Source organism: Bicyclus anynana, chromosome 12, assembly GCF_947172395.1.
Source record: "Bicyclus anynana chromosome 12, ilBicAnyn1.1, whole genome shotgun sequence".
NCBI classification, from domain to species: Eukaryota; Metazoa; Arthropoda; class Insecta; order Lepidoptera; family Nymphalidae; genus Bicyclus; species Bicyclus anynana.
Window position 1 is genome coordinate 1,213,641 of NC_069094.1, and position 14,406 is coordinate 1,228,046.

Below are 14,406 nucleotides of genomic sequence, written 5' to 3' on the forward strand. Positions count from 1 at the left end.
TTAGTAAAGATGTGGAATATCTATACTAATATTATAAATGTGTGTGTCTGTCTGTTTGTTTGTCCGTCTTTCACGGCAAGACGGAGCGACGAATTGACGTGATTTAAGTGGAGATAGTTGTAATGATAGAGAGTGTCATAGGCTACTTTATGTCTCTTTCAAACCTCCACTTCCCTAAAATGGAGGGTGGATGTATATATGGAGCATTCCGCAATTTTCAAGGAAAAAAGCTAAGTTTTCCCGTTTTCTAAGCCTTGTTACCCCGAATTTAGCGCGTTTACAAATTAATTATTTTGATGCACAAAATCAGAAAATAAATAAGTATAACACAAAAAGTTTACCAGGATTCACTTCCCGGTATGTGGCGACGCCGTACGCGTAGATGAGGTTCTGGAAGGCGGACGTGAACTTGTTGGTGCGGTTGTACGTGGGCGGGTCCTCGAGGGTCTCCATACGGTTCAAGATGGGCGGCACGGAACTACCGCTTCTCTCCTGCAAACAGTTTAAACTAAATAAAAGGAATCAACATAATGATCAAATATAACGCAAGTTTATCAAGAACGCAGTCGAGGGCTCCGCTAATTTATTTAATTTTAAAGGGATGAAAAAGACTGTAAATCAGTTTATCTCACCGTGCCTCTCCTGAGAGCTAACTGGATGGTCTCCAAATCCAACGCAGGCACCCAGCATTCAGCAATCAAACACTTCTGGGTCACGTCCAAATTGAAAAGATTAAGGGTGTGGTAGATGGCCTTGATCTTGCGCACTTTGACGAACCAGTTCTTGATGTTCTTGGCGGCGGCCACCAGCACGCGGTGACGGTGGTCCTGGGTTTGGCCGAGGACCTGGAAGACAAAAGGATTTAAGAAGAACAAAAAAAATCTGATTACTTATGTAAATTTCATTCCTTGTTTACGTCAAAAAGAAGGCTCAGAGTCACACAGCGGGCGATAGAACGAGCTATGCTCGAAGTATCTCTGCGTGATCGAATCAGAAATGAGGACATCCGCAGAAAAAGTCAGCGATATAGCTCAACGAGTCGCGAAGCTGAATTGGCAATGGGGCACATGGTTCGAAGTGCCGATGGACGTCGGGATTCCAAGATGCTGGAATCATGTATGTTGCCAAAACCAACCTAGAAGAAATTCACTTCTGACTTGACGATACATACATAGCGCTCAATGAAGCTTTACTCAATATATTAAAAGTTTAATACAACTAAAACTGAAATATGATTACAAAAGTTTTAGTCATATGGCGTAGGCCATTAGAAACATTGTACCAAATCTGAAGAGATATCTTGTTTCTTATTTAGTAAACTTTATTTTTAACCGATTCAAGGCAACTTTAACCAGAAGTCGTGAATAAATTCGATACAAATTTAATGGTTAACTCTGGCCTTGTATCACTTGCCATTTGTATTGAAGTGGATAATATTGCTTTTCAAATTTTGTTGTGATCAAAATGGCTCCATTTTGAATGCAATATATTTTTTTTTAATATTAGATAGACCTGCGTTTGACTAAAATGGGTATCAATAATGAGGTTTAGGTTAGAGCAAGCTTGTCTTGGTGCAAGATGCTTATTCACTCATCCAAACAACGTGTAAAATATACAACATCTGCTAGAGCTGAAGTTGGTAAAGTGAACGTCATTCTAAGAACATCTTTTGTGACACTTAATACCCTGATGACATTGTGCAGGAAGCGTGATCGATATTTTTTTCCTTCGTGCAATTATATATTATTTTCTTCTTTTTGCATTTATTTTATTTATTATTATTGTATTTATTTTATATCATTGCATTAGTTTGCATTATTTATTGTAGCTGACCCGTTTGACCTTGTTCTACCGCAAAGTAAATTAAAAAGGTAATTCCCACGGAAATCTGATTATTCTTCAGTAGGTACTACTTTCCTACACTCCCAGTTACAATAGTGAAAAGGGGTAGTTATTAAAACAAACAAGTCAAAAAAAAAACGTATGCGTCTCGGGACGCTCGACAGTATATCGAAGTGATAACTTAAACTAATTGCTATAATTAACTAAATCTAATTAATTATTAAGAATCTTTTAAGAGGTTTATGTCAAGCAGAGGACGTCCATCATCATGATGATGATGATGATGATGAAGATGATGACTAGTAACAAAATCTGTGCATGTGGTAAAAACGTACAGTGATATTAAAAAAAAACTGCAGAGGAAAATCGTATTGCGGTTAGGACAATACTCATACTAGTACTAGTAGGAACGTAGCAGTAGGTAAGAGTGACAAACGAACGCATAGCATGTGACAAGGGACGTACGTAATGCTGATCGTAAAATACTAATTACACGGTGAATTACCTACACTTCCATTATAAAACGCTGTAGAAGGAAACATGTATTGTTCGGGCTCTCAACTTTGTTTTGTTAAAACTATGAACACTATGTATTTCAAAAATTAAAAAAGACAATGAAGTTATTTGTATTGCCGCGTCTATGAAACACAAGTACCTACGATGATATCAAACTGAGAATCGAGTATTTAAAAGAATCAGAATCAAACTTTATGTTCAAAATCTAAAATTCATTTATTTTAAGTAAACGTAGTTTACAAGTAATTTTGAAACGTCAGGGCTTAAGGGCAAAAAAGTTACGAGGGCTCCAAACCTGCCTTGGTCTGAGATTAACCCACAATAAACTCAGCTAGATATTATTGCAATAGGATTCTAGATTCAAGACGTTTAAAGTATTTACTGATTTTTATAAAGGTTGCGCTATCTATAAAATGAAAAATTAAAGAATTATGTATAATTTTGCATTGATGTAACTTTGTAAAAAGTACCTATTAGTTTTTCAACGTGCTAAGCCGTTGGTAAATAAAATATTAAGTAGGTAGGTACGTCATAAAGGATTTAATTGACTCTTAATAAACAAGCTTGATCAAGGAAAATTGAATCTTTATTCAAAACAAAAATACTTATTATACAATTATTATTAATAGCCTCCGTTTTCCTACTAGTAGTGTATACTAGCCCATTATGTCAATGTCATACAAAGTCATCATACTCTAACCAAAAGCAAAAAAATCTCTACGTAAAGAATATGCCAAATTCGATTAGCACATATCGTATCTACATTGATTTTCCAATCCTTTTAGCTTTTTCGAGAAACTTTTTGAGTTCATTTTCTACTTAAAAGTATGGAAACCTATACCTAATACTTGCTAGAGGTCCTTCTTGCAAATTGTAAAGAAATTGTTACGTAGACTCATAAGTACAGTTGACAATCTAGCATTGATGTTTTTGCTCTAAACAACTAATAGGAATTCTTGTCCGGCTTCTGTTTTTCTGTTACATATGATTTAACATTCAAAGATAAAGAAAATTAGCATTTTCTACTTCTACTACTTTATACAATCCCATGCTCCATGTAAAGCTTATTAAAGTTTTACAGGAGTGATAGTGGCTGATGTGATGACAAAGGTTCAAACTTACCGTGTTCAAGTCCTCGATCCTGGTCATAACGCCCATGGCCATCTCCCTCCTGTCTGCGGGGGCCTCGGGACAAGGGTAGAGGGTCGCTCTGAAACCCTCGCATATTTTCTTCACACGGGTCTTCAACTGGTCTCCTTGGAAGAAGATGATGAACACGGATTTGTACACCTGGTCCGACTGTGGGCAGGAATAATAGATAAATTAGAAACGCTGTACTGTATTGTGTCTACAAACCAGGAATGGCCTAAATGTTGATACTAGAAATTTATACGGAAGGGATTTTGAGGAATTACCCTTTAAACCCATTAGATAACACTTGCTTTAAAAGTGAACGAAAACATAGTGAGAAAACTGTACGGCTTAGAATTCTTTATGATATTTACATTCGTTCGCTACTCATCTGTAGTTATAGATCTCACGTTCGAAGCGACGGTGTAGTCGTAAAACACGACTTCGCAGATTGCATCGTATGTCATGCAGCTTTAATTCTTCAGAACTTTTGTTATTGAACAATGTATTCGTATGTTACGTGGAAAAATAAATATACATTCTATTCTATTATAACCCCTACAATCCTTCTCATTCTAATAAGTAACGAGCCTGTTATGGATTCCTGATGGAGATATTACTTGCCCTCTAGAAAATCGACATTCTAAATTCTGCTTAACTCTAAATTTTCTACAAGGCAGCTAAATTTCAAGCATGTTTCAATGTATCCAAAAAATTATAACAAAACCAAATCATCAAACAAATGAAAGCATCCAATCTAATCTTACTGTTCACTTTTAGTAAAGCTTACTGTTAGCAAAACAGAATTGAAAAGGATGTGATATTTTCGCCGTTCAATTCACCATTGTTTGCGGAACACACTTGCTTATATTTTTGCATTTAGTGGTCGTTTGTTTGAAATTGTTTTTACATAACAAATATTATAACAATGGTGCATTTTATTGTCTGAGTATCTGTATTCTTTATATTCAAAGTATGGAAGCATTTGACACGGAATGGATAGAAACCAAACAGCGGTGGCGGTACACAATCGCGTTTATATTTAGCGGTACTATTTACTGTTGTTATTTGGCCTTCGGACGTTTAAAACTTTTCTGTAGGCACAGTTCAGGGCTAGCCCATCCCATCACGTAGATCAGATAATGGGCAACGAATTACTAATGACTGATCAACAATCTAATGATTTTTTTTATTACTAGATAATTGTTTTTCAGTTTATACTCTTTTACTAAAAAAGCTTTTGATTTTACTAAACTTTGATGTTACTTGGCTATATTTTTAAACAAGACCATTTTATTAGGAAATTAATATACAAATTATAAGTATTACTTACCGACGACGGATCTTCTAAAGGTGTATCAATTTCAGCCTGCCTCAGGAAAACGTTTCCCCGACAAGCACGCCACAACATCCGCTCAAAGGCCGGGATACGCTCTCGTAGAATTACACCAGCAACGAAACTGTGAGGGAAATATTATTTAAAACGAACTTTACACTGGTTCACCGAAGGTAGGACCTTGACTAGGGGGCCCTTTGGAACCACTTTTGTTCCTTTTGTATATCCACGGTAATTTAAATAATCATAAATGCAAAAGAGACCTTTTACACAATGGAATACAAAAAAGACTAAAAGTTGTTCCACATATAACAGTCTCGCTAATTATATGTATTAGTAGCTACATTTAACTAATAAATTAACCCCCAAAATGAATAATATGTATAATTGTATATGGTAATAAACAGGCTACAGATTTAATCTTAAAAAATCTTAGGAGTAGCCAGTGTTTTCAGAACGAAAAAATAATGTAATGTTTGAATTTGTCAATGAATACTTATTTTTATAATTTTGTTGATACATTTTGACTAACCAAAATCAGTTCATTTGATTGTATGTGTTTTTAAATCAAAATGTGTCAACTGCATACAGAATTTACATAAGATAAATAAAAATAAACTGTGCATAAATGAAACAGAACTTTGCCGAATGCTAATAGCATTGAATTACATTTACGATTAAAATCAACTAATGTAAATGTATAAATTCTTTTTAGATACATCAATACAATAAATACAATGAAACAATAATAATTATTATCAGTTTCACGAGGTTTAAAGTTTCATTTATGCCATATTTAAAAAAAATGTAATATTTTACAAAATGCAGTTTGTAAATAATCGCAAGTATCAGTGAAAGAATGTTAGTCACGATGCTCTATAAGGTCTGTCGATCGTCACAACGAAATCTCTTTGATTTATAGAGAAGTATTGTGATTTCTTATTACGTTAGTTTTGTCTTGTATTTTAGTCAATATTTCAAATAGGATCATCTATAGGAAGCAATCATCTTTTTCATTTCAAAGTAAGTTTCAGTAACAGGCTGATTTTCAACATAAAAAAAAACAATAAATAATTTAAATGTAGTTTTATATTGTTTTTTGATTTCTTTCGTGACGTTTGGCATGATCTGAGTGGCAGTAGTATTAATCTTTCGTTGTCTTTTGAAGAATATCAGAATAAATTGATCATAATACACCAACACAGAGTAACGCTTGCATCTATTCAACAGTGCAAATATACGTCATTCCAACGACACAGTAGAGTAAACATGGGACTGAGTATTTACAAACTGCATGTGGGAGACATTGATATGGCCCGTCTGATTACGGACGCGATAAACCTGTATGAAATTGTCGCCATATGTATCTTGTCCTACATAGCTTTATAATGGTTTTAATTCTGTTATAGAGCATTTTAAAAATACTATACACAGCAAGTATACACTACACACTATATACAAATGGCCGCAGAGTTAACTACGAATTGGAAAATGTTGTAAAAGGCTAAACAGTAGTGAGACATTGTAAAGCCCAAAGTCTTCACTAGCTAACGCACGTAGTGAGGATCCCAAATACTAGAGAGGGCCTAAAGTTATGAGATAATGGAGACCACAGGTAAAACAATTGAAAGAAAGAACTAAAAAAGATGGCTAGATTGTATGAAAAACTTGCAAATGATGAAAAAAATAGGAATGTGGTAAATGTGAAGAAAATAAATGCATGGAGAAAAGTGGTTGAGGAGGCCAAGATCCACAAAGGGTTGTAGCGCCGAAGGAAGTAAGTATACACATAAAGTAAATTGCGCTTTATTTCATGTAACTAAGGTTTACTTTACAGATGCTTTGAAACTTATTTTTATAACACTTCGTCTGAAAATGGTTTCCCAATTACGCCAAAGCGTCCTTGTTTTGAAAACTGGTTGAATTAAACCAATCTTTGTGTAATTCAATTCAATATAAATTCACAAAATATGATTTTAAATTGAGCCGATTTGTTATTAACCCCGATTGATAATACGTTTATTATCTTACTACATTTTACGCTTAACAGATTAACAAAGATTACGTTCATCGATCTTTTAGGCTTAGTAGATTATACAAATATATAGTTATTATTACTATTTGCTTCTAAATAATTCAACTCATAGTTAATATATTATTGTATTAACAGTCTTTGAAATGTATTATTCAAATAATACCTCCTCTTTTTTTGGAAGTTGGTTGACAAGTAAGTATTATGCGTGACAAGCACCTCTGCCTTGTACAAAATTTATGTAAATGAAGATAATTTTGGTACCTAACGATTGGTGCATGCAATGTATGGTTACGTAAACAATAATAATTTTGTCTATAGACAAAACACTGTGAAACCATGTTCACAATAGCCTTGTGATATACATAACCGCTAGTAAAAAAAAATGTAAGTATTCCTTGAATAATGGATTCCTTTGAATATAAAAGGTTTAATATGGTCATATTCTTTGTCTAAACAAATAAGATATAAATTGTATAGACCATTAGATAGCAGTAAAGACCTTCATCATAAATTAATTCTTTCATTATATTTATCCACGACTTCAAATTAATTAATATATACTCATTTAATTTTTATAATGCTTTTGTTTTAGAGAAATAAAAATTGAACATCTGAACGTCATTCTTCACATCATAATAATTCGTGCCGCATTTTAGGAAAATAAATATTAAATGTAGTTGCTTCGTTAAAACTAATTAAGATAAAAATATATTACCGAGTCATGTGGTAATTAAAATTTATTGTCTGGTAACACTGTAACTAATCATCTTTTCGTGATACTAGTTCAGAGTACTGAGCAGTTATCTCTCCCTATGTCACATATCCCGGTAAGAGTGTACTTAACTAACTCTTTAGCATTTTGTACATAATATATTACTCAACTGCAAAACACGATTTCATTATTTTTTTTTCCTCTGTCTGTGTAAGTGCCGTAGGCTCCATAATGGGAACTCAGCGGCGTCACCGGGGGATTTGGGCAAGCGCAGAAGCATCGCCTGATGGGGCCCGAAGGCACAGAAGCATGGACGGACCGACACTCTAAGAGCGTCTCCTGAGACTCGGACCTCGGCTTAGATAGAGGGCCGTTCGGGAAGGATGAGTTAAAAAGCCCATCGTTAGGGTCCGATATCGGGGACCAAAGATAAAATTGTTTGTGTTGCCTGGGAAGCATTGTCGTTCGTTATGTCATCGTCAGGGTCGTAAAGGACGTTTTTTGGGGGTCTAGATCTACAATTGGCGTTAGAATCGGGGGTGTATATGCAAGCCTCAACTAGTTAGTTGAGGTGGGTGGCGGTTCTCTCAAAATAAGTTATCGACAGCTGTTTCATATACCGAGGTATTATGGGGAGATCTAGGTCTCTATGTAAGTCGTTATTGCGTACAAATCACGGAGCGCCTGTGGTCCGACGCATTAATCGGTTCTGAAGGAAGTGGAAGTTTTAGGTCGCATTTGGGCGGTGGGCAAACACTACACTAGCGTAGGTCATTATTGGAAGGATGCTAGTCTTATTGAGTGACCTTGGAGCGGAGGGATAGTTTGCTTTTAGCGCATATCGTATGGTAGAGACGAATCATCACATAAACTGCTCTTTTTCTGGCTTTATGTATGTGAGTCGCGAAGCTCGTGCGGGTATCAAAGGTCACACCTAGGTATTTGGCAGTGCGTTGCCAGGGAATGGGTAATCCGTGTAAGGAGGTCTCTTCTAAATCGAAAGAATGCCGCGCAAGGTTCCTTGAGAAGAGCAGTGCTGCATTATTCTCTGAGTTTACCCCATTTGCGAAACCAATTTACGAAGTGTGTTACCGTTTTCTGGAAGCGGGCTATTATAAATCTACAGTAAGGGTGTGTCACAAACTGTGCGGTGTATTCACTCGTAAAGAGTGAATATAAATGTGGGGAGAGTACGGAGCCCTGAGGGACTCCCGTTCGAATGGGCCTGGGGGACGAGAGAGTGCCATCTAGGCGGTATCGAAGGGTTTATTTCATTGGTCAAGTGGTTATCTTAGCTTAGTTGCTTCAGGTCACGATGTTCGACTCCTTGTTCAGACTGTGAAGTACTGAGCTTTTATTTATTCAGGAAATTTTCATTGAAAATTCTCAGCTTAGTGGAGAAGTTGCTGTCATCACAGCCCCTTGTCTCAGAGTCAGTTCAGGTAATGCACATACATAGGCGTGAACCACTATCTACCTTAAGGTCTCCTTACGAACCTAGATTGAGGAAGAAGTTTTATATTTTGTGCGATTTGTACGTAAAGTGCATATCTTAGTACGCCACTAACATACGTGATCTCAAAGTGAAAGCAGCGCAAGCGAAGTTGGCAACACTTGAACGAATTTCACTCTTCCAACCGAGGCACGTTTGGAACCCATGACTTAACTTCATTTACATTTATACTTTACTTATCATCCTTAAAAAAACAATCTGAAGTTTTAAAAGTGCTTGTAAACTAAACCTAATTGAGTTATATGAATTTTGACTTTGACTATTGTAAATTGTAATGGAGTAAACTCTAAAAATATGATGTTCTATTGTAGCTGATGAGTTCCACGTACGGTTCTGGGTGACCGTCTGTCTGTTCCGTCAATAATTACCATAATACCAAAGATTTATGCGCAGTGCATGATTAAAGACGGAATAATGCAAGGCCTTTTATTGTTCTGCAGATCTATGGACACTATACGTCATATAATAATATTCGGTTGCAAGCAGAATGACTTCATTGTGTGGATACTACTTGGATACAATTCTTGATGTAAGTTTACCTACTACAAAAACTTAAATCCGTACCATTAGGTAATGCTAGGCACCCACTAAGTCACAACACATCAAATAGGTCCACGTGCCTGCAGCGCTAACGTTAGGACTGGTCTCGATCGGCATGATGTCATGCACATCACGGCCAACACACGATCAGTGTTATCGGATGTCCTGCCGTTAGCGCTGCAGGCATGTAGACTTATTGGATGGTGGGCGGCTAGCTAACGCCACAGAATATACGTTTTAAGTATTATTCATCTACGTTAAACCTGATAAAAGTAAAAATTAGTTTAATCATGTTCATTAAAAGGAGTTTTAGAGAATGGTCCTACTAAGTGTCTTTTGTCTACAGGAAAAGATTTGAATCCTGAACTATTTGTAATCCAATTAAACTAAATATATTAATAAATTATTTTAAATTTAACAAGAGATTAAATAGGTACTCGTATCTAATAAAAAATATAGGTCGAGCTTTGGACCTTTAACTACTTTTATAAACACAAATAGAGTTATTAGTCCTAATACGTTCTACAATAATTGGATTCCTTCCAAGCCTGGCCCAGTGCAATGAGCCGTCGGCTTACGTCACTACTTCCCAAGCGACGGACGTGGGACTAATCGATGACGTCACAGCCCGCGACCAAGTCGCAGACTAGACGAAACCGTCACACAGATATAGAATGGATTACGTCTGGACTATACAATTATAAATAGCCATGTCATAAGTACTTTTACGAGTGCTATTAGTCATTGTAGAAATTTTCTGATGGTCTGTCTGCGTGACGTCAGTTTTATAAATGAAGGTCTTTAACTGCTTCGTTGGTTCAGTGGTTAGACTGTTAATATATGGATCTTAAGGTTTGGGTCCTGTGTTCCTATTCTACTTCGGTATCAATATATGTAAATGAAATTGGAGTGTTTATCTGTGATTTCAATAAAAACATACCTGTTTTCTCAAGCGCTTATAGTTATTTACGTAATACTAAAAGTTAATCAAGCTTTTTAAACTTTTTATGTCTGTCCGAGCTCTCATCGATCAGTACTCAGCGATCTCTGGAAAAGCTGAATCGATTTAAAATGGGGCTTTCACTAGTACATAGAGAAGGTTATTGAGCAACATTTAAGTAACTTTAAAGCACGTAAAAAATTAGGTTTTTAGTTATTCTTCCCAATTTTCAGTAGTTGTGAAGTTGCATTGAGTTGAATCCCAAAGAGAACGGGCCCGGTTTTATTCATATACTTCCGATTATAATTGTTTTTTATTTTTTTATTTATTCTTTACAAGCCCTTGACTACAATCTCACCTGATGGTAAGTGATGATGCAATCTAGGATGGCAGCGGGCTGACTTGTTAGGAGGAGGATGAAAACCCACACCCCTTTCGGTTTACCGTACCGGAACGCTCAATCGCTTGGCAGTACGTCTTTGTCGGTAGGGTTACCACCCTAGTCACTAGCCACGGCCGAAGCCTCCCGCCAGCCGAAAATTATATATGTTAGGTGATACATAATCACTCTAAGCCCGCCAACACGCTTTGGAACAGTGTATTGGGTCTACACTCCAAATTATTGTCGTCAATGATACCGAATCAAGTATAATGTACTTGATTACATTAATCAAACTTATACACTAACTAGCGGACGCCCGCGACTTCGTCCGCGTAAATTTCGATGTCAACTTTATTACTACCCTACCCAACCCCTACATCTACCCTACCCCTACCCTACCCCAAACCTACCCCTACACTACCACTACCTTACCTACACCCTACCTTATTTTATTATTTTATATTTTCCTCAGTCGCTATTTTCATTCTTTATATCTAATTTTTGAAGTAAATATTTTTTCTTGTGAATAATTTTTAATTAATGTGTATAATATAAGTACTATTGTAAAATATTGCTAAAAATTTGCACGCTGACTTACTCGGTAAATTGTGTTGGAAATCATACCATTATTGTAAGATCTATTTGTAACCCACAATTTGGCAAATAAATTATTATTATTATTATTATTATTATTATTATTATTATTATTACCCCCATCCTACCCCTACCCCCATCCTACCCCTACCCTCCCCGTACCCTATCCCTTTCCTACTTTATCTCACGCCTATCCTACCCCTACCCTACCACTTCCCTATCCTACCCGTACCTCTACCCTACCACTACCCTACCACTACCCCTACCCTACCACTATCCTAAACCCGGCCCTAAACCTACCCTACCCCTACACTACCCCTACGCTTCCCTAGCCGTACCCTACCCTACCCTGTAACTTCTCTATCTTACTCCTACCCTTAGCAAAATCGGTCCAGTCCTACGAAAGTGGTGGTATAACCAAGAGAAATAGGGACTTCTATGCTAATAATATAAAGAGGTAAAGTTCGTGTGGTTGTAGGAGGTAATCTCTGGATCTACTGGACCGATTTGGAAAATTGTTTTACCAATAGAAAGCTACGTTATTTGCGAGTGTCATAGGCTATGTTTGATCCCCATATTCACACGGGAACGGGAACTACGTAAATAAAAGCGCCGGGCGTCATATAGCGGAATTTCTGTGTCTTTTAGAAATTTTGTATTATCTCCGAAACTATTTAAGTAATTAACATACTGTAAAGGGCAAATCTTATCTCCATAATATCCTTGTGATTATTAAATAATTTATTTTAATAAGGATTAAAGTTTAATTGTATAAATAATGACGTAAACCTAAGTATATAAAATTAATAATTTTTAAAAACACAAAAGGATCTATATCTGCTAATATATAGAAGATAGATATATGGTGTCGCGGACTTTTTTGTAGAACTTTTAAAGATACATAAAGTCTCCATACACTAATTTCAGTTTTACACAATAGTTAAGGCAGCGCATGCGAATAAGTCTGTTTAAGAGGATTTTCAGTCCGACCTGTATGACAAAAACTGTGATAACTCGGCTAATATATATGATACCAATATAAAATATAGCCTATAGCACTCCCCGATAATGTAGCATTCTACTGGTGAAAGAATTTTTAAAATCGGACCAGTAGTTCCGAAGATTACCCCATTTAAAAAATGTGACAAACTTACAAACTTACAAACTTTACCTCTTTATAATATTAGTATAGATGTAGTATGATACATGCACCGCATACGATAATGCGATGACAGCTATTCATATAATCACGTGAAGTAATGAGTAATGATCGTATTTACGAAGTGATTGCCTACGTACTTAATATATTACAGTACGCGCTACGATTGTAGTGTACGTAACTGATTTTGACAGTTTGTTTTTCTTACCTACGTAAAAGCTGTGGTAAAAGTCATTTACAATTTATTACATGACTGACATGAAACTTGATGACCTAAGCAATCTTCCCATATGGGCGATGGGCCTATGTATCGTTAATTACAAACGATTAATAAAAAAACGCGCGGATTTTGAAATTGCTTAAACTTCTGTGTGCACGTTTTTATTTCTTGGTCATTTATTTTTGATGACTCTTATTAATTATAAATATCAATGCTATTTATTTAGGGACGACTTTATTATCGTCTGTTTTGCTTGGTAGTTACACAATAAAATTACTTTCAGATTTTCATCACGTCTTGATTTTTGGCTCTTATTCATGGGAAAACACCTTTGAATTCTGCAAACAGATTTATTTCTGATTTCCTCAAACGCATATTTTAGTGGAATTAAAACCTTATTTCAATTAAATAAAGTCGATACTTCAGTAACCATTCGACGAAAATTCTGTAACTTAATTTTGTCGTTTATTTCATGGAATTTGAGTTCAATTTTCTGTGTAACTTTATTTAAAGTTTATAGTGATGCAAGACATCCTATCTTTCCTCGTTTCGTCCTGGCACTCCACCAAGTTTAGCTGTATGGACGAGCGACGTAGGGTCTCTTTTGATTTCGATATATACTACAACGTCATGAGCCAATCCTCAGCCTGAGTGGTCAAGGGGCCGGACTAGAGGCGGTGGTTCGATCTTAGGATAATAGTGATCGTTATAGAGTCAAAGATTATCACTTTAAGCCTGTCAACCAGCTTTGGAAATGTGGCTTGAGCTCAAAAGCACGCTCTAACTCAATTACAGTCATGTGCTCAGAAGTGGGATATTAAATAATATAAAATAGTTTATCACCCAATTTGGAATGGAATAGCTCATAAAAATTGTAAAATGGTAATGGTCCTTCCTCCATGAGAGAGGTCTGTCCCCATCAGGATTCTAGGTCATTAATCAGTCTGATAATCACATGCACAGAAACCTGAAGGCCGCGACTAGAATATAAATGACGTCAGTACCTGTGATACTCCGAAAACTATTAGCCCGTATAATGCGACGATTTGAATTTACAGTTGGTTTAACGATATCATTAAATAGTGATTAGAGAACCCGCAGAATTTTAAAACGACCATGAGTAGTAGTAGTAGAACATAACCTACCAAAGAAACGAAAAGTTCTGCACCGTTTCACCTGGGTCCTGGGTATTGAAAATCTTGAAAAGTATCTAGTCTATTCTAGTATATTTGCTAAATAGCTATAAATGAAATGTCTATGTGTGAAATACGCGCGTATCAATATTAATTGTAATTAACTACGTCATGGTATTATTATCTATTATTGTAATAATGATTGGCGGAGCCGATATTAACAGAACATTACTTTGAAAGGCAAACTCCATAGTAACACGTCCTAGTTTGCTTCACGTTCTTCTAATTTAGTGCTTTGCGATAAAAAAAAAACATGGTATTAGTTCCCATGGATGAGGTTTCCATGAGACGAT

At 36.0% G+C, this 14,406-nt stretch overlaps 1 protein-coding gene across 5 annotated transcripts in view; it reads right to left on the reverse strand.

Annotated features, from left to right (window-relative positions):
- LOC112052636 (V-type proton ATPase 116 kDa subunit a 1) overlaps positions 1-14,406 on the reverse strand; it is a 36,484-nt gene that overhangs the window by 7,147 nt on the left and 14,931 nt on the right. For all 5 annotated transcript variants that reach the window (XM_052884875.1, XM_052884878.1, XM_052884874.1 and 2 more), the window contains 4 exons: positions 4,823-4,949; positions 3,481-3,657; positions 633-845; positions 342-492 (listed from right to left, as the gene is read on the reverse strand). In XM_052884875.1, the coding sequence (XP_052740835.1) occupies positions 342-492; positions 633-845; positions 3,481-3,657; positions 4,823-4,949 (668 nt within the window). The remainder of the gene's footprint in view (positions 1-341; positions 493-632; positions 846-3,480; positions 3,658-4,822; positions 4,950-14,406) is intronic.